This window comes from Podarcis melisellensis (assembly GCF_964234715.1).
Source record: "Podarcis melisellensis genome assembly, chromosome: 2".
In the NCBI taxonomy this organism is placed as follows: Eukaryota; Metazoa; Chordata; class Lepidosauria; order Squamata; family Lacertidae; genus Podarcis; species Podarcis melisellensis.
The window spans coordinates 6,307,092-6,328,960 of record NC_138529.1 but is presented as its reverse complement, the minus strand read 5'-3'; the positions used below and the strand labels follow the sequence as shown (position 1 = coordinate 6,328,960).

The 21,869-nt window shown below is 45.4% G+C and overlaps 1 protein-coding gene across 12 annotated transcripts in view; it reads right to left on the bottom strand.

The window, feature by feature from the left end:
• The window catches only part of SMARCC2 (SWI/SNF related BAF chromatin remodeling complex subunit C2), a 31,088-nt gene extending 14,102 nt beyond the window's left edge, over positions 1 to 16,986 (bottom strand). For 10 of the 12 annotated variants that reach the window (XM_081898407.1, XM_081898409.1, XM_081898410.1 and 7 more), the window contains exons 1-16: positions 16,822 to 16,986; positions 13,421 to 13,540; positions 12,193 to 12,278; positions 10,701 to 10,782; positions 10,529 to 10,621; positions 9,073 to 9,142; positions 7,002 to 7,071; positions 6,619 to 6,694; positions 6,263 to 6,394; positions 5,247 to 5,362; positions 3,736 to 3,860; positions 3,354 to 3,413; positions 1,929 to 1,966; positions 1,032 to 1,162; positions 871 to 942; positions 168 to 281 (exon numbers count right to left, since the gene is read on the bottom strand). In XM_081898407.1, the coding sequence (XP_081754533.1) occupies positions 168 to 281; positions 871 to 942; positions 1,032 to 1,162; positions 1,929 to 1,966; positions 3,354 to 3,413; positions 3,736 to 3,860; positions 5,247 to 5,362; positions 6,263 to 6,394; positions 6,619 to 6,694; positions 7,002 to 7,071; positions 9,073 to 9,142; positions 10,529 to 10,621; positions 10,701 to 10,782; positions 12,193 to 12,278; positions 13,421 to 13,540; positions 16,822 to 16,932 (1,496 nt within the window). In that variant the 5' untranslated portion in view covers positions 16,933 to 16,986. The remainder of the gene's footprint in view (positions 1 to 167; positions 282 to 870; positions 943 to 1,031; positions 1,163 to 1,928; positions 1,967 to 3,353; positions 3,414 to 3,735; positions 3,861 to 5,246; positions 5,363 to 6,262; positions 6,395 to 6,618; positions 6,695 to 7,001; positions 7,072 to 9,072; positions 9,143 to 10,528; positions 10,622 to 10,700; positions 10,783 to 12,192; positions 12,279 to 13,420; positions 13,541 to 16,821) is intronic. The other 2 variants (XM_081898414.1, XM_081898408.1) reach the window with 1 other exon arrangement.
• Positions 16,987 to 21,869: the final 4,883 nt, after the last annotated feature.

The following is a 21,869-nucleotide window of genomic DNA, read 5'->3' as shown; positions in this document are numbered from 1 at the left end:
TTTTCATCACCTTTAAATAATTTTTTCAATTAAGCACAATGGGAGCTAAGAAACGAAGAAAAATCCTGTTGCACTAAGCGCTGTATGAAAGATAGAATGCTAGAGGCAGCTTCTGTCTTGAATACATTCCTTCTGGCTTTGCTCAGCTATTCTGTTTCTCAGCATACCTCATGATGGCACACACATCCCCAGCCAGGTTCCGACGGCAGGCAGTCGAGGTTAGGTACTCCTGTGGGTTGAGCCGGTATGTGTCAATCATGAAATTGCGGTATGCCAAGTAGCTAAAGTGCAGCAGGAAGAAAAAGATGACAGTCAGAACCACTATTTATAACCCATGTCACCCTGTAAAGTATTCCCATAATATTAAGACCTATTCTCTCCCATATACTACAGAGGCCAGTATAATGGTTCCCTAACTTTTTTTTACACTGACTACTTGAAAATTGCTGAGGGTCTTGGCAGACCACTTAATACTTTTTCTGTCCATTGTAGCAATGGTAATGCACTGTGCCAAATGCTGTATGTTTTTTAATTGTACTTTGTTACTGCTGTCCTTTATTATATATGGCATTTTATTATTATTCCACAGAATTCAAACTGCAGTACAATAACATGCAACATAAGAAATAAAAGAAGCTACAAAAATACAAGTAAAAATCAATATATTTAATGCAGTGGATGTGCCATCTCCCTGCTTCAAACTGCAAGATTACATGCCATCGACCACTTGAATGAAACTTGAAAGCAAGTTTGGGAATCCTTGGACTAGGAAATAAGAAGACTTCCCCCAGGCCTCCTCTTACCAGAGGAAAAAGGTTGCCACATTTACTATTCCAGAACAGACCTTACTGCTTATAACAGCAATCTTACATTTCAGGAGTCTTTGACTTGTTTTTGCCATTGAAAAATTCTGGGAGGGCTCTCCGCTCAATAGCATGGACGCTGAGGAAGAATCAGAAGGAAGCGTTAGAACAGGCTAGAAGGATGGAGGTACTGAGAGGAAAAGCCCTCCCCGGTCCCCACTCAAGCACCTGTTATAGTCAAACCAGGCTGCGTAGCTGGGGATGATGATGTGATGCGTCTGTTCGGTGACATTGTCTTCATGGAGGTCAGGGTTCTTGGTCTGCTCTCCTTTGTTTCCAGCATTGTTCTCCTCTTCATCCTGAAACCAGAAAGCTCCTGAGTAGGCAACCTGAGTGCCCATTGTTTTCTTACGACTTTTGTTCTTAAGCTTCATTTTAAGAGAAGCCTAGGATGGAATTGCTTGTTCATGCAGCACTCAGAAAACCCGAGTCCTTCTCAGAGGGTGACAGTAGGCAGGTGTACAGACAAACTGCTAGGTGATGAGAGAGGAATCAAGGGTGCTTTGCTGTTTCAGAGGGTGCTATGGCACAAGCATAATTATGGGTGCTGTCACAGGCCTCCAAGGAGGTGCCCTTCCATATCTTTGCAGCACTGAATCAATGGAATTGTGTCCACTTCTGCCCAGGCCAAACTAGGGCAAGGAAAGAAGAACCAGAATATTAGCCTGTTTAGGAGGAAACGAGCAGCAGACTAGGCAAAAACAGAAGCTGTGGTGTCATCTTGCATTCTACCTGTGGGGTGATGCAATGGGTGTGCTAAGGACACATCCCTGTTGATGCAAGTTCCATTGGCCCCCTCTGTGCCTGGGAGGAATGTGGGCGTCATCACCAACGCAGCCCCTGATTGGTTGCCACTGGTGGTGTTTCCAGAACATGCTTGCCATTTTTATGTCACTTAGGGATTTTCGGGTTGAGAGTTTTTCCATTCCTCTCCCAGGCTGAACACACTGCAGGCTAAGGATACAGTGGCCGTTCTGCTATCATTGTGGCAGCCCTCACCTTCCCATCCCCAGGCCATAATTAAAGGGTAGGATTGCTCTGTGAGTTGAGTCAGACTTGGCTCACCTTGCCTGCAGTCTCCATGGTCTCATCTTCTGGCTCATCTGGAAAGCAAAAATGGCAAAGGCAAACTTAGTCATGTAGACCTATTTGTACTCATTCTACAGTAGTTGGGACTATTACACTGAGTTGAGTACTTATGAGATTCCTGTACATGCAGATACCTAAATGTGTGTCCAATCATATTTTACAAGGGTGGAGGAGATTATAAAGGTATTTTAGTGAGCAGAAAGCAAGGAGGGTGGTTTTTTTTTGCATTTCACTGACCCTCTAAATAGTATTAAAAGTTTATTACGGATTATTGTTGTTGGTTTAAACTTCCATTTTTCCCCCAGGGCTTGTATTTGTTACACGGAATATGAGCCCCCCTTGACAACATGTTAGCATATTAATCAATCTTGGCTGAAACATTGCAGCTCATTCTGAGTACCTGGCATAGATGAGGCTATAAATAAAACCTTTTTGTAAAAACTGCTAGAAACTGGAAGTGGCAGAAGAGTTTAATGTCCTGTTTTATATGTGTGTGTGAATTACATATGCATGCCCTAATCTATTCTGTACATGCCCACAAGTATTTTTAAATACACACTATGACTAATACATTTATTGACTGGGGTCCAAATTGCTAATTAAGCTCGCACAAGGAGGCATGTAAATGGAGTTTTTTGCTTTCTTCCTTAAACAGCTGACTCCCATGACATATCAAAACTTTCTTTTGAACTCCTGTTTCAAAAGCAACTTGCCATATGGCACGGGAAGTTGTTGTTTGATGAAAACAAGTCTAAATCCCCCTTGAGCTTAAGACAGCAAGCTGTGAGGCTCTCTGGGTTCCAGTCAATAAGCCTTTGGCTTCTTATACCCTCTCTCTAGAACATCTGGTTGACAGTTGCAATTTGGCAGCTCTTGGGGTCTACTGGAATTACTCAGGCGTAACTTGCTACTATTACTGCATTTGACAGTTTGGCTTACGTACACCGATTTTCTGATTCATGCTTACTTAAGCTGCTTCAGAGATCTACAGAGGCCACTTCTTAGGTGTCTACTCTGCCTAGCTTATGCTTCTGTGGAAACTCCAACAGCCAGTCTCTTCCAAAGAAGCACACACGTGGGCAAATCAAACACCAATGTGGACTTCACTCATAATGCAAGTTTATTTTACAACCCTGCCACAAAAATGTCAAGCAGCCCTTAGTATAGCATCTCAGGACATTAGTCGCAAGTCAGGACTCAGGGGTGACCAGTTTTCAACACTCACATGAAGTGAATTTCATGCCCTCCAACATGTGGTTCTTCACAGTAACAAAGGGGGAATGCTACTCAATGAACCTTTGTTGTGGTTTAATATTGCTACCTAATATCCAGCAAACACTGAAGAACATGCGCTTATTCCCATTCAAAGAGCGGGATAACAAAAGAAAAATTATCCCTTACCCAAATCGGTCATGGTGCCACCCTTCACAGGAGCCGATTCAGAGTCTTTCTTGGTGTTAACTATGCAAGACAGAACAAGGAAGGAATACTTTACTGAGAGAAAATTCTCAAAGGTTCTTCCCACCTGCCCTGTCATAGAGAAGCACCTCCTGGAAGATTCATATATTCCTCTATTGCACTGTAAGGAGCAGACAGGCACAGAGATTGAAATGGAGTTGAGGGGAGGACTGCTTTATTCATCAAACTGGTTCACAAAGCAATGAAACAGCACTACTTTTGGTGGAGACACTGGTTAGTACAATCTTAACCTAGTGACCCCAGGAGCCATATGGAGTGTGGGAAAGGACAATAGCTATGCAAGTCCAAAAGCTGTGATACTGACCTGTTTTTGGTAGTGTGACTTCTTCAACATTAGGGACAGGGGAAGGCTCATCCATGTCTTTAGTGAGGTCTTCTTGCTCCTCTTCACGGTGGCCACGCTTGGATTTGGTGTAGGGAGTGGAAGGCCTGTGGAGGGAGGTGTAAGGAGAGAGATCCATCAGCCTTGTTGGGGCAAACTAACACAAGCAGAAGACCCTGGACTCCCATTACGTATGGGCAGCACAAAGACTTGGTTGTGCACAGCAAAACACTATGATCAATGTTTTTGTCCAAAAGGAGAAAGGTTTCTCTTCCAGCTTAAGTGTCACTTCTGGTAAGAATAATAATAATAATAATAATTTATTATTTGTACCCCGCCCATCTGGCTGGGTTTCCCCAGCCACTCTGGGCGGCTTCCAACAAAGATGAAAGATACACTAAAATGTCACATATTAAAAACTTCCCTGAACAGGGCTGCCTTCAGATGTCTTCTGAATGTCAGGTAGATGTTTATCGCTTTGACATCTGATGGGAGGGCGTTTCACAGGGCGGGCGCCACTACCGAGAAGGCCCTCTGCCTGGTTCCCTGTAACTTGGCCTCTCGCAGTGAGGGAACCGCCAGAAGGCCCTCGGAGCTGGACCTCAGCGTCCGAGCAGAACGATGGGGGAGGAGACGCTCCTTCAGATATACTGGACCGAGGCTGTTTAGGGCTTTAAAGGTCAGCACCAACACTTTGTATTGTGCTCGGAAATGTACTGGGAGCCAATGTAGGTCTTTCAAGACCAGTGTTATATGGTCTCGGCGGCCGCTCCCAGTCACCAGTCTAGCTGCCGCATTCTGGATTAGTTGTAGTTTCCGGGTCACCTTCAAAGGTAGCCCCACGTAGAGCGCATTGCAGTAGTCCAAGCGGGAGATAACCAGAGCATGTACCACTCTGGCGAGACAGTCTGCAGGCAGATAGGGTCTCAGCCTACGTACCAGATGGAGCTGGTAAACAGCTGCCCTGGATACAGATTTGACCTGTGCCTCCATGGACAGCTGTGAGTCCAAAATGACTCCCAGGCTGCGCACCTGGTCCTTCAGGGGCACAGTTACCCCATTCAGGACCAGGGAATCCTCCACACCTGCCCACCTCCTGTCCCCCCAAAACAGTAATTTTGTCTTGTCAGGATTCAACCTCAATCCGTTAGTTTTGGTAAGAAGGCACTTTGATGCTTATTCTCAAGAAAGGAAAATTAGGTGAAAGTGTCATGTGCTCATGTGGCAAATCCACAGCTGCATACAGAAAGCGGAGTCAGCAGTGTAATCAGTCAATGGAGGGGACGTGGTGGGCTGATTATCTGCCAATAATTTGTGTCCTCAGGAATGTACGAGGAAGACTCATTGCAGAACACTTCAAGTTCCAATCTTTCTTTAAAGACAATGTAATTTATGGGATTGTGGGGGAGCACAAGAGGACCAATAAAATCAAGGCTGAGCTACTTGATATCTAGTCAACCCAAAAGGGGGGAAAAGGAAAAGCTTGTCCTCACCCTTTCTTGGCATTCTTCTTTTTTGCTTCTGGGGTAGGTGAAGGAGAGGGAGAACGCTTCCTTTTTTTATAGTTTCCTCCCTTCTTATCCCGTCGGTCTGAGTCAGGACTGTTAACCTAGAGAGATAAAATAAGGCAACTGTACAGAAGGAGCAATGATCAGCTTCTGCTGAGGAAACAGTGACATTTCTCAGGCTTCTGTTCCTCATATTCTACACCAAGTCCATTACAGTTTGGAGACCTCAGTTCACAGGAAGTCAATATTCTGTTTTGTGTGTCAAAACACAACAAGCAGCCTCACACCATCTATTGCTAGGCAGGAGATGGCAGTTGAGAGCTTGGATGCTTTTTTATATGAGAGAACTCCCCACATATTCAAAACAGCAGGGAAAAGGTGTAGCTTGGCCTCCTTCCTACAGAAATTGTGTCTAATTGTTTAAAAGGGGGGGGGGAGGAGGTGGAGCACAGGAAGTGAGGTAGAGCAAAGGAGCAATGACTTGCTGGCCCATGTCCAGAATATGAGCCAGGTATAACACAGGAACACAGAAAGTGGACCATATAGAACTTGATGGCTTTGGGAATTATTGCAATGAAAGCTGGACCAGATGGAACTTGGTTGGATCCAGCAAGACACTTCTTACATTTGTGAGCAAGTGTGAACGTTCAGGATCACACTACACACAACATCATACAAAGAAAGGCTATAGGATTGGAATCTCACAGCACAGGTTGATTTTGCCTTAAAATGAATCTGCGCTATGAGATTCTGATCCTGTAGCCTTACTTTGTATGTTTAAAAAAGCGTTGCTGGGCACAGAGGAACTCTATTTAAAAGACCAAAATAATACAAGAAGTGGACACAGAAATGGTGGGTCTGAAATATCATGCGCCTATATATGCCTTGGTCAGAGATGGTTTTGTTCTCGGTCTTAAGTCTTTCTCTCATTAGAACATAGGTATATTCAAGATATCCCAAAAGTATTATAAAGAAATGGAAGTTCTCTAAAAGCCTCGTACCTCATCAGTGAGAGTCTTGGCAGAGATTTTCTTCCTGCGGGAGACAGGGCTCTTCTCATCATTGACTTCATAGTCTTCTTCATTCATCCACTCATTGAAAGTGTCTGTGTCCAGGATCCATTTGCCATGAACCTTGATGTGAGGAGAAGAGAAACCCATCACTGAGCACCTTAAAGCAAGAAGGGAAATGAACCACTTCCCAATCCAAAATTGCAACAAGGAAAGGCTCAAAGGAATGTCTCTGGCCCAGTGGACATAACATGAATTCAGAGCCTCACATTCTGTGACAGCTGCCTTGAGTGACCCAATCCCAAGTTCCTTTTGTACTCAAACATCAAATGAAGGCAATCCTTTACCTTGCGGGGTTTCTCTGGTGTGGGTGCATCCTCCACGGGGGCCTCAATTTCACTTGCTGGTATCCAGGTGTCATAGCTAAGAAGGAAAGCAGGTAGCAGTTGATTCAAAACCTCTCCTGCACAATGTAGCCAGTTTCAAGGAATGGATGCGGAAATTAAGGCACAAGTTCATCTATGCCCCACTTTCAGAAACAGGAAGAACTTAGCCAGATTCACATTCTGCAAATTTACAGGAAATAGCTAGTAGAAAACAAAAATAGCAGAGGATATAAACTGATAGCATCAGCTGCAAATACACACTACAATACATAGGGGGAGACATGCTTCCTATACCTATATTGAGAAGGCTACAGTGGACAGATGCTAACCCTGCTCCTGCTCACCTGTCAGGGTAGTAGCCCCAGTGCAGAAGGACCTGTTTGTCTCTCTTCATGATCGGGCGAACCCACTCTTCTACAAGAAAGAGTAAACATGGATGATTACGATCAAGGTATTAATTCACTCTGGAAAGACTTTATTTCACACCGTTTGTATTGTGCAGCATTTTTACAGTGAACAACTTTGAGCCCCTGTAAGGGAAGTTGGGTAAAAGAATGGCTGCACCTGCATTAGCTGAGGTCATCTAAAGAGGCAGGTGGTGACTGGAGACATGGTCTTCTCAGTAGCGGTATCCCATTTGTGCAATTTCCACCCCAGGGAAGCTTACCCAACCTGCCTGTGCTGTAAGATCATGAGTGGAGGCTTTTCTCCAGATATGGGGTTGGGTTTTTTGTTTTGTTTCTTGCAGGGCAGGGGGGATACATTATGTGGTAATGCAGAGAGGCCTCCTTGTGATAGAGCCCCGATTGTGGAAGATCCTCGCCACAACCTATGACTGGTGCCACACAACAATACTTTCTGTGCCAGGCATAACCCTTATTTGACTGACTATTTTAAGTATTGGTTTATGTTGTTAATCTGTTCTATTGTTTAACTTTTGAAAAACGTCTTTGTTTCAATCAATTGTTTTATATTAATGTATATTATTACAGAACGCCTCATTAGTCATGCCTGCTGTAGACAGCTGAGATATCCTGAAAGAATGGGAGAGAAGTAGCTAACAAATATTGGAAGCAAGTGAAATATAAGTGCAATGGGGACCAAGTATCCTGCCTAAGAATGGTGCATTCTGGGATATGCAGAGTAAAAGCTATAAAGTATTTTAAATGCTGAAGGTGCTATAGAAAATATGAGTACTATTTTACATCTTTAGATTTAAATGATTTGTAAATCATGTTACAGATAGGTAGCCGTGTTGGTCTGCCATAGTCAAAACAAAAAAAATTCCTTCCAGTAGCACCTTAAAGACCAACTAAGTTAGTTCTTGGTATGAGCTTTCGTGTGCATGCACACTTCTTCAGATACACTGAAACAGAAGTTTCCAGACCCTTCCTTATAGTGAGAAGGTGGGGAGGGGTATTACTCAGAAGGGTGGTGGGAATGGGTGATTGGCAGATAGCTGTGATGAGCCTATTGACGACTCTTAATGACTGCAATAGGTATTACAGGAAGAAGCAAGGGGTGAGAGGGTGAAAAGTGGCTTTGTCATGTATAATGAGATAAGAATCCAATGTCTTTGTTCAGGCCAGGTTTCTCCATGGTTTTAAGTTTGGTGATAAGTTGCAATTCAGCAGCTTCTCTTTCCAGTCTATTTCTGAAATTCCTTTGTAGTAAAACAGCTACTTTGAGATCTTGTATAGAATGTCCTGGGAGATTGAAGTGTTCTCCTACTGGTTTCTCTGTTTTGTGATTCCTGATGTCCGATTTATGTCCGTTTATTCTTTGGCGTAAGGTCTGGCCTGTTTGTCCAATATAGAGAGCTGAGGGACACTGTTGGCATTTGATGGCATACACAATGTTAGACGATGAGCAATTAAATAGTCCTGAGATGGTATGTGTGATGTTGTTGGGGCCAGCAATGGTGTTGTCTGGGTGTATGTGGCAGCAAAGTTGGCATCTGGGTTTATTGCAGGCTCTGGTGCCAGTGTCCGTGTTAGGTCTGGTTGTAGTATTATTGTGGGTTAGGAGTTGTTTGAGATTGGGTGGCTGTCTGTAGGCAATGAAAGGTCTTCCTCCCAGAGCTTGAGAAAGAGAACTGTCATTGTCCAGGAGAGGTTGTAGATCTCTGATGATGCGTTGTGTCACTTTCCTTCACCACGACCACAGCCCCTTGCCCTTTACTAATGAACTGTTTACTATTGTTGCTGCTTTAAATGTGGTCTCTTTCACTCCAGCTGCACACGTGTCGTTCCCCTACTGGAAAAAATGCGAGTAGCACTGCAATTTGCTGACTGTTTTATCAGCATGTCTAGCTACAACCCAGTGTGGGATAATCAAGCTTGCAACAACCAGAGATCACCCAGCAATATAAGAGTTAAAATTCTACAACTGAATGAAAATAGACAGAAACCTTACCTTCTTCAAGGCTACCAGGGACAGGGAAGACAATATGGGAAGCATTGTTCTTATCTTCTGTTACTGTTCCCTGGAAAGAGATCAAAAGCGTGTATAAAGACCAGAACATCTGAATTCCAGCCTCATAATGAGGCAGGTTACAGAATGAAAGCTATCTGGAAAAGTTTATTTATATGCAATTAACCCTGTCTTCCTCAACGCCATGCTACACTAGCAAGAGGTCCAAATTGCTAATGAAGAGTTAAAACAGTTCTTAAAACCTCATTACTGGACCAAAACCACTTAGGTTTGGTGAAGCATCTCATCCTGTAAGCAGTTTGGTCAGCCTGAACTGGTTTGAACCACCTGTTCTCCTTTGCAGCTCTTTATGACAGGGACTCCCACTTGGAAGTCCTACACGGTAGCACCTCTTTTCCGCACAAAACTCACTTTTCCCATGATGCCCTTAGTTGTCTTCCCCAACAAAAACAAAATACAGTGGTACCTCGGGTTAAGTACTTAATTCGTTCCGGAGGTCCGTTCTTTACCTGAAACTGTTCTTAACCTGAAGCACCACTTTAGCTAATGGGGCCTCCTGCTGCCGCTGTGCCGCCGGAGCACGATTTCTGTTTTCATCCTGAAGCAAAGTTCTTAACCCAAGGTAATATTTCTGGGTTAGCGGAGTCTGTAACCTGAAGCATATGTAACCTGAAGCGTATGTAACCTGAGGTACCACTGTATATGCATGTGGAACTGGAACTGCTCACACACATCTTTTGCTTTCCTTGTGTTTATCTCCTGCAGTGTCCTTACTTAGACTATTCTCTCCTTGAGCATTTTGTTTTACATTACTCTGTAAACTCTCTTTTTTCTTTTTCTTTTTAAAATAATATTTATTAGCAGTTTAAAAATTACAAAAAGAAGAAAAAAGAAATTAAACAAGACAATACAATACATTACAAAAACAAAAACATTACATAAACATTACATAAAACATTGAATTAACAAAAGAAAACAAAACAATTATACTCTCAGGCATGGTAGGAGTGCTGAACTGCTTAAGTATACTCTCAGGCATGGTAGGAGTGCTGAACTGCTTAAGTATACTCTCAGGCATGGTAGGAGTGCTGAACTGCTTAAGTACCCACACCATCAGAGCATTACTGTTCAGTGGTATTTTCCCAACTTTTAAATGCCCTCTTTATAAAAATTCATTAGTAGAAGGGGGCCACCAAATTATCATGTACCATTCCATGGGAGAGACTTACTTCTTTTAATATTTTAATGGCCCCTTGTGGACAAGTTATTCAAATGAAAACTTACATACAGCATTGTGGCAAGCAAGCAGGTGTGTTGCTTTATTATTCTTAATTCCCAAGCAAACAAGCATATCACTATCTCAGCCATTTTCAGATATGCATGACCCTCTGAAAAATTTTGTGATACCCAGCTAATGCTGTTCTGCAATCTCACCCACCTGGTGCCGTTTCACAATGTCTTTCAGCTTGGCCTGCAATTTAGGGTCAACGTCTGGATGCAAATAGATGTTAGGTCGGGAGAGACAATTGTTCTGGAAGAAAAATAAATAGTGCAGATGAGCACCTGGTGGCCAGAAATCCATAAAAGGGCAGAGAAAGAAATCACCTTACCTGCACCAGAGATTTTTCGATCGTCATGAACATCTCCACATTGCGGTCCATCCGTGATGGATTCTGGAAATCGAAACGCCGCCTTATTGGAAGAAAAGAGCAACCTTAATAAAAATCAGAGTTCATGTTTCTTAAATGTTCTATTTTACAAATCTAGACTTTTGAGGAAGAGTGGAAATGGGCCACAGAATCAACTGGCCTGGTTCACACATCACTATAGCTGATGTTAAACTACAGTTCAGTGCAAATGGCCAGTGTGCTGCTCAAGAATTCCTACCTCATTTCTCTCCCACTTTCTGGCTGTGCCAGAAGCAACAAACCACAGGCTTTGGCTTACTGCATCAAGGAAACCTGGGCCTGTGGTCCATTCCTCCCCAAAACAGACCATGAGTGCTACCTAAAGTTTGTTCTTGGCTTATTGCTTGTTGTTTCTTTGGGGGAAGCAAACCATGAGCCCAAGGCTTTTCGCTCCCAGCACATTATGGTCAGAATTGCGAGAGGAGCAAAGCTGGGACTTCAGAGTATATTTACCAGGACAGTGCTCACTCACAAGAAAGCATAGTTAAACACAATTAAACATTAACTATCGTTTAACACAACGTGCACACAATGAAAAATTTGGATGTGGATTATGATAAAGCTAGAGCAGTATTTAGCACTGTGAACCCAAATGCATCCCGGGGGGTAGATACATTCATATAAAAAATGGTAACATGAAGGCTGTACTCCTCATTCATATCACTGCCTCCAAGCAGCCAGATCCACACTACACATTTAAAACAGTATCATACAACTTTAAATATTCATGGCTTCCCCAAAGAATCCTGGGAGCTGTAGTTTGCTCAGCGGGCTGAGAGTTATTATTATGAGGCTCCTCACAAAGTGTCAGTTCTCAGAGTTGTTTAACAATCAATCCCTCTTCCCAGGGAACTCTGGGAATTGTAGCTAGGTGAGGGAAATATTGGTCTCCTAACAGCTCCCAGCATCCTTTAACAAACTATAGCTCCCAGGATCCTTTGGGGAAAGCCATGACTGTTTAAAGTCATATGGTACAGCTTTAAGTGCATAATGCAGATTAAAGACTCCACAACAGCAAGTTGCTCCCTTACACACAACATTGCTTGTGAAATGACACTATCTCAGTACCATTGTCGCTTTGCAACCTATATTCAGATTCTTACATTGTTAATCTCTGAAGGGGAGAGTGTCAAGTTCAAGAATGTTTTTTTAGCAGGATGAGGTAGATAAATTTAATTAAATAACTAAAATGTCCTTGTTTTATAACCCCATCCTCCCTGAAAAAAAAATGGATGGAAGGCGAAGAAACTGTTGTTCACAACATTCAGATGCATTCAAATGACCTCTTTTACAAGCACTAAATCTGTCAATTCATTTCTGCACGAAGCCAGGAACTCCTACCCTACCAATACACAACCAAAAACCTCTACCCTATCATGGAATGTGGTGAGAATAGTAAAGTAAAAATGCTTACCATCCTTGATCGCTCTTGAATTTATAGGCTGCTGCAAGGATGTGACATAGGGCACCACCAGCTTTGAAATCTAAGAAGCATTTTATCTATAATAGAGATAGCCAGAGTTAGAGTTAGATGAGCTGCATCTACTCCAGAAGACGGCCTTCTTAATGGAAAATCTCATGAGCTCTCCATCTGTTAGGCTGGAGAACAACAGAATTCAGAGCACCTTAGAAAAAGTGTCTGATGCTAACAGTAAAGAACTGAACTCTGGCCAGAGAGGGTAGCACTGACTATCAAGCAAGAGATTAAAGCCCAGCAAAGTAACCTGAGTTACGGATACATGACTTGGATGAATAGCAATGCAATAAGCCGAAGAAGTGGAATATAAAAATTTGAACCCATCCTTCAGGAACCAACCAAAGGAACATTATAATCACCCTGCTGCACGAAAGTCATAGAAAGCAACAAGATCTAAGCCATCAAAATTTAAAATGATTTTGAATTATATTTGCACTAAATTTTGTATGGCGGTGTAGATATAGTCAGTATAATTTTTTTTTTATGTTAAGCTATATCACTGTAAATGTTTTATGTTATCCTTCCCTATTTTTATAAACAGCATAAAAAGATTAAACTGACTTCCAAGCTAGCAAAGCTTAGAAGAGCAACCAAGAGCATAGCAAAAGCAATATCCGTCAGTGCCAGCCTGAATCAAAACCTGACACTATTGTTTTCTCCGGGAATGCAATAATTACTGCTTATTATGTGTTTCTCCCAAGCATAATATTCTGAAAAATCCCAACAACACAGAACTGCATGCTTACACAGGGAAATACCATGGAGTTCTGCAAATAGCTAAGCCCCAGAAAACCTTGTATTTTATGTGCCCAATTCCTGCTATTGTTACAGAATCTCAGAACTGTTTCATACTAGAATGAGCTAGTAGGCTGAGGTGCTATAGTAAAGGACCACATCAGGAAGAAAGATTTGGTCTAGTCCTCTGTCCAATGTGATAAGCTTTCTGAATGAGGAACCACTAAAAATAACTCTGCCCCTCCAACGTTCAAGTTTTGCAAGTTTCTAGTACCTCAGCCTATCATTTTATTCTGTATAAGAAGACTAAACTGTTCTTAGGCAGACAAGACAGACAGACAGACAGGAGATCTCTCTAGAAGCAACCTACTCTGCGGAAGATGCTTTTCTTTCTCTACCACACCTGAACCAAGACAGCTGTGAGACTCACCGGTAACTTTGTGAGTGGTGCATTGCTGACATGTTTTCCAAACACCTCCTCTTGGAACTGCAGCAGCTGTACTACTAGGCTGGACAACGACTTATTGGTAGGTGGCTCTGCTTGGATGTACTGTGGGAAGAAGGACCAAGGCTTAGATGACTCCTATTCAGATCACTCTTTTAAGCAGCAATCAAGCACATGTGAGACCTTGGCAAGGAATAGACTGAGTATTCATCATTTTCAGCAACTGGGTTATGATGACCAACATGCCCTAACCTAAAGTGAGTTACCACTGGTAGCGACACAACCAATTTTTTTCTTTATGTTTTTCAGAAGGAAAAGAGAAAGAGGCAACAGAGGAAAACAGACAGATATATACAGCAAATAAAGATAAAGGTGTGTCTTACAATGCAGGTTAGGATGAAAAGTGGATTCCAAGTATCACTGAAAGAGATGCTTTTTCAGAAGGAAAAAATGGCACACCTAAAGAGATTCTACACACAAAGCAATTCTACACACTAAGCAATCCTACTATGGAATAAGAAAGATCCACTAGGCACAGGACAGCACTCTCAAGCAACAAGAGTTCTTCAAAGAACTGTGGGTACTAAACAAAGCTGGTTCTGGCCTCTAAAAACTTTCAGTCAAAATGGGAAATCTTGAATATTATGTCAGGAGAATATTATGTCTAGCAAAGGACTGAACTAACACCTAACACTAATGACTATTTTCAATTCTGTATATAATGAGGACATTTTAGGGGCCCTATGTAGACAAAGAATCATGGCCTCAAATCGGCACAATAACCATTTTCATGTGTGGGCAATGAGACTTTCAGTTGCAGAGCACTGCAGGCTTCACAGAAGCTCATTTCATATCAACTCAGGTGGCACACAGAGGAGAGTATAATCAACTATATTCTTAAATCATTCTGTAGTCTGCTGCAGGCATAAAAAATCGCAATACTCTTTGTGGAGAATCCCCCACCCCATCATTGTTCCAGATTTAGTATGATACAACTACCACTGATGTGACCTGGTTCATAGTTTTACTTGCAAACATTTCACATCTCCAAAGTTGTGTTCCCAAGAAAATAGGTTTGTTGAAGTCTCAACGCTGAGAACACTACCCAGCATGTAAGAGATAACTACACCACTTGAAATTACTATCAACAAAGTTTCTATGGAACAAACGGTGTGTGGACATTGCAGAAACATCTATGGTGCTTTGGTGTAACCGTGTGCATTCAGAATATGTTCCCTCTTAATTGCCGTGTCTATTGCCCTATTCTTTTTAGCTTGCTTCCTCTGCACATTTGTTGGGGAAATGTGGGGTGGGAGGGAGAAGAATATATTTTCTCTCTCCCCCTCAGCAAACAGCATTTCAAATTTGGGGACAAGAGTCTCAGCAAAAGTCTGGACATACTCAATATCAGCAATGCAATTATTCAGACATAAGTCTCACTGTATTCCAAGATACTCCCAGGTAAGTGTAGCTAGGATTGCAGTCAAATCTGTTAACGCATAGCTGTCAACTTTTCCCTTTTCTTGCGAGGAATCCTATTCGGAATAAGGGAATTTCCCTTTAAAAAAGTGAAACGTTGACAGCTATGTGTTAAAGCTTTAAAGCATACTTCCTGTGAATACTTTTTATACCTTATAAATAACAATATTTATAACTATAACTCTTTCTCGCTAATACATGAAGCAGGTCCATCACATTTCTTTAAGCACTGGGCTTTGTGACTTTGCCATGCATTAATTAGCATACAGGTCCATTTAACTGTGTGTAACAGCAGACTGTGAAGCAGGGAACTGACCACAAAAAGGGATGAGGGGGTCCCCACCCCACCCTTGCTAAACTTCACCCCTACACAACAGAAGCTCAGGCCTCCTTGATTTGCCTGGTGTGCAAGTACCAGCCAAGTATGCAAACAAAGTTTCATGCGTGGATCATTCCAAGTACATTTAAAGACAGCATTTTTTAAAAGTTCCACATTGCTAGCGCTAGTAAAATTATGGGAGTCAGAATGAGAATCCATTCAATGCCGCTCCTTCTTCAGTTGTTGCAAATGACATGAGGGCTGGCAAGAGTTGAACTTGCAGGGAAGTGGTGAACATCAGGTCACAATCTGTCACTCCAAACACAGAAAGCTGTCTGGTGACTCAGACATTCTCACTAGGAAGGTCAAAGGTAAACAGCATGGGAACCAAGACCCATGCTGCTTGCTAGAAAGGATACAACTGTCAAACAGCAGAGATCCTGAAACAGGAAAACTACCAGGCAGTCTTCCACGTGCCTTCATCCCAGAAGGTTGCACGTGTCCTCAAACTGCCCATCCACACATATTACGTGTGTGTGTGTGTGTGTGTGTGTGTGTGTGTTGAAGAGGAGATTCCATCAACATTCATTTCAGCTTCTGGGCTTTTGGCTGATCAAAGAGGGACCACAGAGGAAAGCTGAAAGGAGTAGGGGATCTAACATGCAAATAGCCTCAGTAATCTGGGGAGAGGAGTCTCTTATTGCAGACTCAATGAAAGGAAGAGGCAGAGAGGTAAACTGCAACACACAAAAGCATTTCCATTTTCTGCTGACAGGAATCAGATAAACTGAAAAAGCAAAGCAAAGCACCCCAGAGATTATGGGGCATCTGACCAGCTCTCCTGGAGGTAGGAAAGAAAACCAGTACAGTGCAGCGCGCCCCGTTTCCAGAAGACTAATGCTTCCTGCCCTGTTATATTTCTGCACGTCAAAGAGCACAGTTTCAGCAGGTGGGAGATCATTTATTGAAGTCAACTGGGGATTGCTTTGGGGGGGGGGTTGAACCATTTGGAAGAAGAAGAAGAAGAAGCGGGTGGGGGAGGTCAGTTAATATGTCAGTGAATGAAACTTTCAGGGACTCGGCTGGGAGAAATCCACTTGGATCCAATTAGGGAGAAATGCTTCAAGGGACAATGGGGGCGCCGCGCACGAGGCAGCAGGTGACAAGACGCCAAGAGGTCAGAGCAGGGAGTCTGCACCCCTGGGCGGCCTGGGGGGAAACAACAATGGGATGCCGAAATGGGGTCCCCTTGTCCTGCCAGGCACCGTCTCCGGCGGAGGAGGGCGGAGCGGGATCGCGGCCGGGGAGAGCCTCCCGGGGGTGCGGGGTGGGGTCGCGGGGACCCCCGGTCCCTATGGAAAAAGAGGGGGGCGCGCTGCACCTCCCCTGCCCGCCAGCTCCCATCCCTTCTGGTCCTGCGCCCCCCAACAACCCCCCAGCCCCTGCTCGCTTATGGGGAGCAGCGCGGCGGGGTCCTGAGGAGGGAGGGAGGGAGGGCCACCGCCGGGACGGAGGACGGGCGCCCCCGTCTCGCCCTGGCGGCCGGGGAGGCAGGAGGCCCGCCGGGCCTGGGCGGGAAGGCCGCTACCTTCTTGTAGTTCTTGCTGAGCCAGATGCGCGCGCTGTCGAACTGGCTAACGGTGTCCGAGGCCTCGTAGTACTTGACGTTGGGGCCGCCATCCTTCTTCCGCACCGCCATTTTCCCAGCGCCGCCGGCCTGGGCCGCGCCGCCGCCGCCGCCTCCGCTCGCCCTGCCCCGTGCGCCGCCGCCGCCGCCACGGCCCTCGCAGCGCCCTCTGCTGGCGGACGCTGCCCCGCGCGGCCCGACGCAGCGACCCCTCCTGGGCAGAGAGGGAAAGGGAGGAAGCGGGGAAAGGCCGGCTTCGGTTTGGAGGCGAAGCGCCCCCTGCAGGCGGAGAGCCGCAAGACGCGGAGGCTGAAGTGGGGGGGGAAGGCAAGGGGTCGGGCGCATCTTCCACCGGAAACAAGTGGGGGTGTATATAATATGCATGCATGCATGTACATACATGTATGTGCATATTTTGGGACTGAATGTTCTGTTTAGTGATGGGAAAGGACACGGATTGAAGCTGAGACTGAAAATAGCCAAGAATAAATTCCCCTCTTTCCTTCAGTTCAGGAAATGTAGGAGGAGGGCTGAAAATGGGGAGGCGGGGAGGTTAAAAAGCTAAATGTTGTAGTTAACAATTGGGTTGAGTGTGAGTGGGATCAGGGAATTCAGAAGTAAGGGATCCCTTGGGAAGAAATAAGAAAACAAGGCTCAGGCCACATGCTGGGTTGGGGTGGAAATGGCTCGTTTTTTCCCCTGTTTTCCTATTTCCTCTGCACTGTAAACCTGCAGGCAAGGCCCAGGTTGCTTTTATCATTGTACTGCACCTTTACGACACTTAAATGCATTTTGAGAAATGCATTACAAAGGAATCTTCACAGCTCCAGTGTGTGCTCAGAGGGGCAACAGATATTCTAAGCATCTTTCTGTTTAAGGTCTGTTACATTAAAACTATTCTGATTACATGACATCTCAGAAACAGCAGCTTCATACGGTGCATTTATATCATTATATTTATTCCATTTATATACCACCTTTTTCTTCCAAGGAGCTCAAGGTGGTGCACAGGATTCTCCTCCTTCCCATTTCATCGTCACAACCCTGAGAATTAGGTTACGCTAAGAGATGGCGACTGGCCCAAGGTCACCCGGGGAGCTTCATGACATTATTCACTCTTTTGCACCCAGAGGCCTTGGGAATAATAATGCCTCACCTTTCCATTATCATTAGCACTGTCAGGGTTGTGGGTTCGAGCCCATGTGGGGCAAGATTCCTACATTGCAGGGGGTTGGACTAGATGACCCTTGTGATCCCTTCCAGCTCTATGATTCTGTTATTCTAAGGGCCAAACTAGAAGGCAATCAAAGCAATCCTAAAGGAGAGAGGCACTTCATGCAGAATGTGAGTAGCCAGAGCCAGTCTTCCTTGCATATCTAGAATAAAGGAGCAAAGCTTGCAGATCAGACAGTCTTGCAGTCTTGAGTGCCGGACATGTTGTTTAATGCAGGAAGGTTCCCCCCATAACACACTTTAGCCACCATTTATCATAACTGGGAGATGGAAGGACGGACCTCGCCTTTTAACTACATCCTTCCACAGGAGGTTGCCGATTCTTAAATGGCTTTGGCCCAGTATACCTGAAGGAGCGTCTCCACCCCCATCGTTCACTGAGGTCCAGCTCCAAGAGTCTTCTGGCGGTTCCCTCACTGCGAGAAGTGAGGTTACCGGGAACCAGGCAGAGGGCCTTCTCGGTGGTGGCACCTGCCCTGTGGAACGCCCTCCCACCAGATGTCAAAGAGATAAACAACTATTTTACTTTTAAAAGACATCTGAAGGCAGCCCTCTTTAGGGAAGTTTTAAATGTTTAATGCTGTATTGTTTTCAGTATTTGGTTGGGAGCCGCCCAGAGTGGCTGGGGAAACCCAGTCAGATGGGTGGGGTATAAATAATAAAATTATTATTATTAAACCAACCGATTTTGTGTACGCAACAAGGAGTGGCAGCAGAAGTGTCCAGGTAACACAGAGTGCAAGGATGGGGCGATCACCTTTTTCCTGTACCAAGACTTAGCTCTGCAGCATGTGAAATACTAACTAGTGGTGATGCCCATGAACACATTTCCAGGCTCATTACAGTATTTATGAAATATATATCCTGCCTGTGCTCTCGAAGGAACCTGGCGAGGCAAACAGGCCCATGATTCAAAGTGAAGGCGGTGCAGGACACAGAATGGCAGAACTGTCGAGTCGGAAAGGGACCCAGGGTCATCTAGTCCAACCCCAACAAGCACCCCGGGGGAAGAGGCTTGTGCGGGTCCAATTCCCAGGCTGGGAGTCGCTAAGTTTCCGTGTCTGCCGTGACCTCGGAGCCCTTGAAATCCCAGTCTAGGCGACGGGGATAGCGATGCCCTCAGGGGCCTCCAAAAAGACGGGCAGCTTGCCCCGGACGCGCGATGAGGGAGGCGGGAATTCTGCACATGCTCAGGAGCACGAAAGCCGCGCGGCCTGAGGGGACCTGCGTGGCTGGGCGGGAAGGCGGCGAACAGCGGCGGCTGAATTTATCGGGGATATTCGTATTAAAAATGGAGTCCGCGCTGCGCTGAGGGGAATTTGGGGGTCGCGAAGCTGAGGCCGGCGGAAGGCGCCGGGGCCGGGCGTCCTTTCTGGCGGCGCGTGAGGCGGCGGGGAGACGCGGCGCTGGGGTCTCCGCCGCCGCCGCCGCCGGGCTTCTCCCCGCCGCCCGTTTCGCGCTCCCGCGGTCGGTCCAGGCCGCCTGGCGGGCCGGTCTAGCTGAAGCTCCGCGCAGCCTTGGCCCGAGAGTCACGGTGGCCGAGTGGTTAAGGCGTTGGACTCGAAATCCAATGGGGTTTCCCCGCACAGGTTCGAATCCTGTTCGTGACGGCGGTCTCGTTTTTATGGGGGGAGGCGCCATCTCCTTTTAACTGGGCATCCCGCTCCCCCGGGTTACAAAATAAAATAGAATACAACAAAAAGAACCGAGGCGGAAAGCCGTTTAAGAATCGCGAGGGAGGGCGGGCAGCGATCGTCGCCGCGTTTAAACGGAAGGCGGAGAAGCTCCAATTGCGAGGGGAGGGAGGGAGGGCGGGGCTGTCGAAGGCGGAGCTTGAGCGCTAGAACGGGCGGATCGCGGATCACCGCCACGTCTGACCTTCCCATCCGCATCCCGTTAAGGCCAAAGAGTTACTACGGTGGGTCTCAAACATTTTGTCTAAGCTTCACTTTCAGAGTAAAAATTGGATTGTGCCACACTTAATTTTCTATTGATAAGAAATACATTGGGAAACGAAACAACTCATAGCAGTTGCTTGACTTACAGTATAGAACACAACTACTTTATGATATTGAATCATAGAATCATAGAATCATTGAGTTGGAAGAGACCACAAGGGCCATCGAGTCCAACCCCCTGTCAAGCAGGAAACACCATCGGAGCACTCCTCACATATGGTTGTCAAGCCTCTGCTTAAAGACCTCCAAAGAAGGAGACTCCACCACACTCCTTGGCAGCAAATTCCACTGTCGAACAGCTCTTACTGTCAGGAAGTTCTTCCTAATGTTTAGGTGGAATCTTCTTTCTTGTAGTTTGGATCCATTGCTCCGTGTCCGCTTCTCTGGAGCAGCAGAAAACAACCTTTCTCCCTCCTCTATGCGACATCCTTTTATATATTTGAACATGGCTATCATATCACCCCTTAACCTCCTCTTCTCCAGGCTAAACATGCCCAGCTCCCTTAGCCGTTCCTCATAAGGCATCGTTTCCAGGCCTTTGACCATTTTGGTTGCCCTCCTCTGGACACGTTCCAGTTTGTCAGTGTCCTTCTTGAACTGTGGTGCCCAGAACTGGACACAGTACTCCAGGTGAGGTCTGACCAGAGCAGAATACAGCGGCACTATTACTTCCCTTGATCTAGATGCTATACTCCTACTGATGCAGCCCAGAATTGCATTGGCTTTTTTAGCTGCCGCGTCACACTGTTGGCTCATGTCAAGTTTGTGGTCAACCAAGACTCCTAGATCCTTTTCACATGTACTGCTCTCAAGCCAGGTGTCACCCATCTTGTATTTGTGCCTCTCATTTTTTTTTGCCCAAGTGCAATACTTTACATTTCTCCCTGTTAAAATTCATCTTGTTTGTTTTGGCCCATATGATCATTGGACCTCCAGAAAGTATAAAACAATGCAGTTACATAAGAACATGAGTCATTCCAAACTGCAATTATAAACAAGCCTCTTACATATGTACTTTAAGTATGTATACAAACTCAAGGGGAGGTGTGAGCCTGCTTTTCCAAGTAATCACGTTTATATTACAGTGGTACCTCTGGTTGTGAACAGGATCCATTCCGGAGCCCCGTTCGCAACATGAGCAGAACGCAATCCGTGTCTGCGTGTGCGCAGGTCACAATTTGTCGCTTCAGCGCATGCACGTGACTTCATTTTGAGCGTCTGCGCATGCACAAGCAGCAAAACCCAGAAGTAACCCTTTCCGGTACTCCCCAGTCGCCGCGGGACGCAACCTGAAAAGATTTAACCCGAGAGATGACTGTAGGTCTAATTTTGAGACAAACAGACTCATTTCATGGACACAAAGAAGCCTTTTTCTTGCTCTCATTTTGAAAAGCTATCTATCCATATTCTGCAAATGACCCCAAAAAACCATTATGATATGATACAATACGGAAAAGTTTCAATGCTCCAAGAGTTTTATCCTGAATTCCAAGTCCTACTACAGGGGAGGGACACCCCAGGCCTTGGGGGCCAATCCTGGCCTCCTGCCCCAGAACATGGCTCCCCAGGGAAGGTGCCCCTCCTGATGACGACTGCCTCCCCGCCTTGCCCCGCAGCCCAGCCCACTGCTTCCTCCATTGGACCCCACAAAAGAGGTTGATCGCTGGGGGGGTTGGGTTTCCAGACGCTGACCCAGATGGACCTTGGGTCGGATCCAGCCCTCTGGTTCTGTGCATCTTTTGACTAGCTGCCCCCCTAGCCCATTCCTGCCCTCCTCTGTCTCAAAAAGGAGGTCCACTTGCTCACCTGATGCCGCAG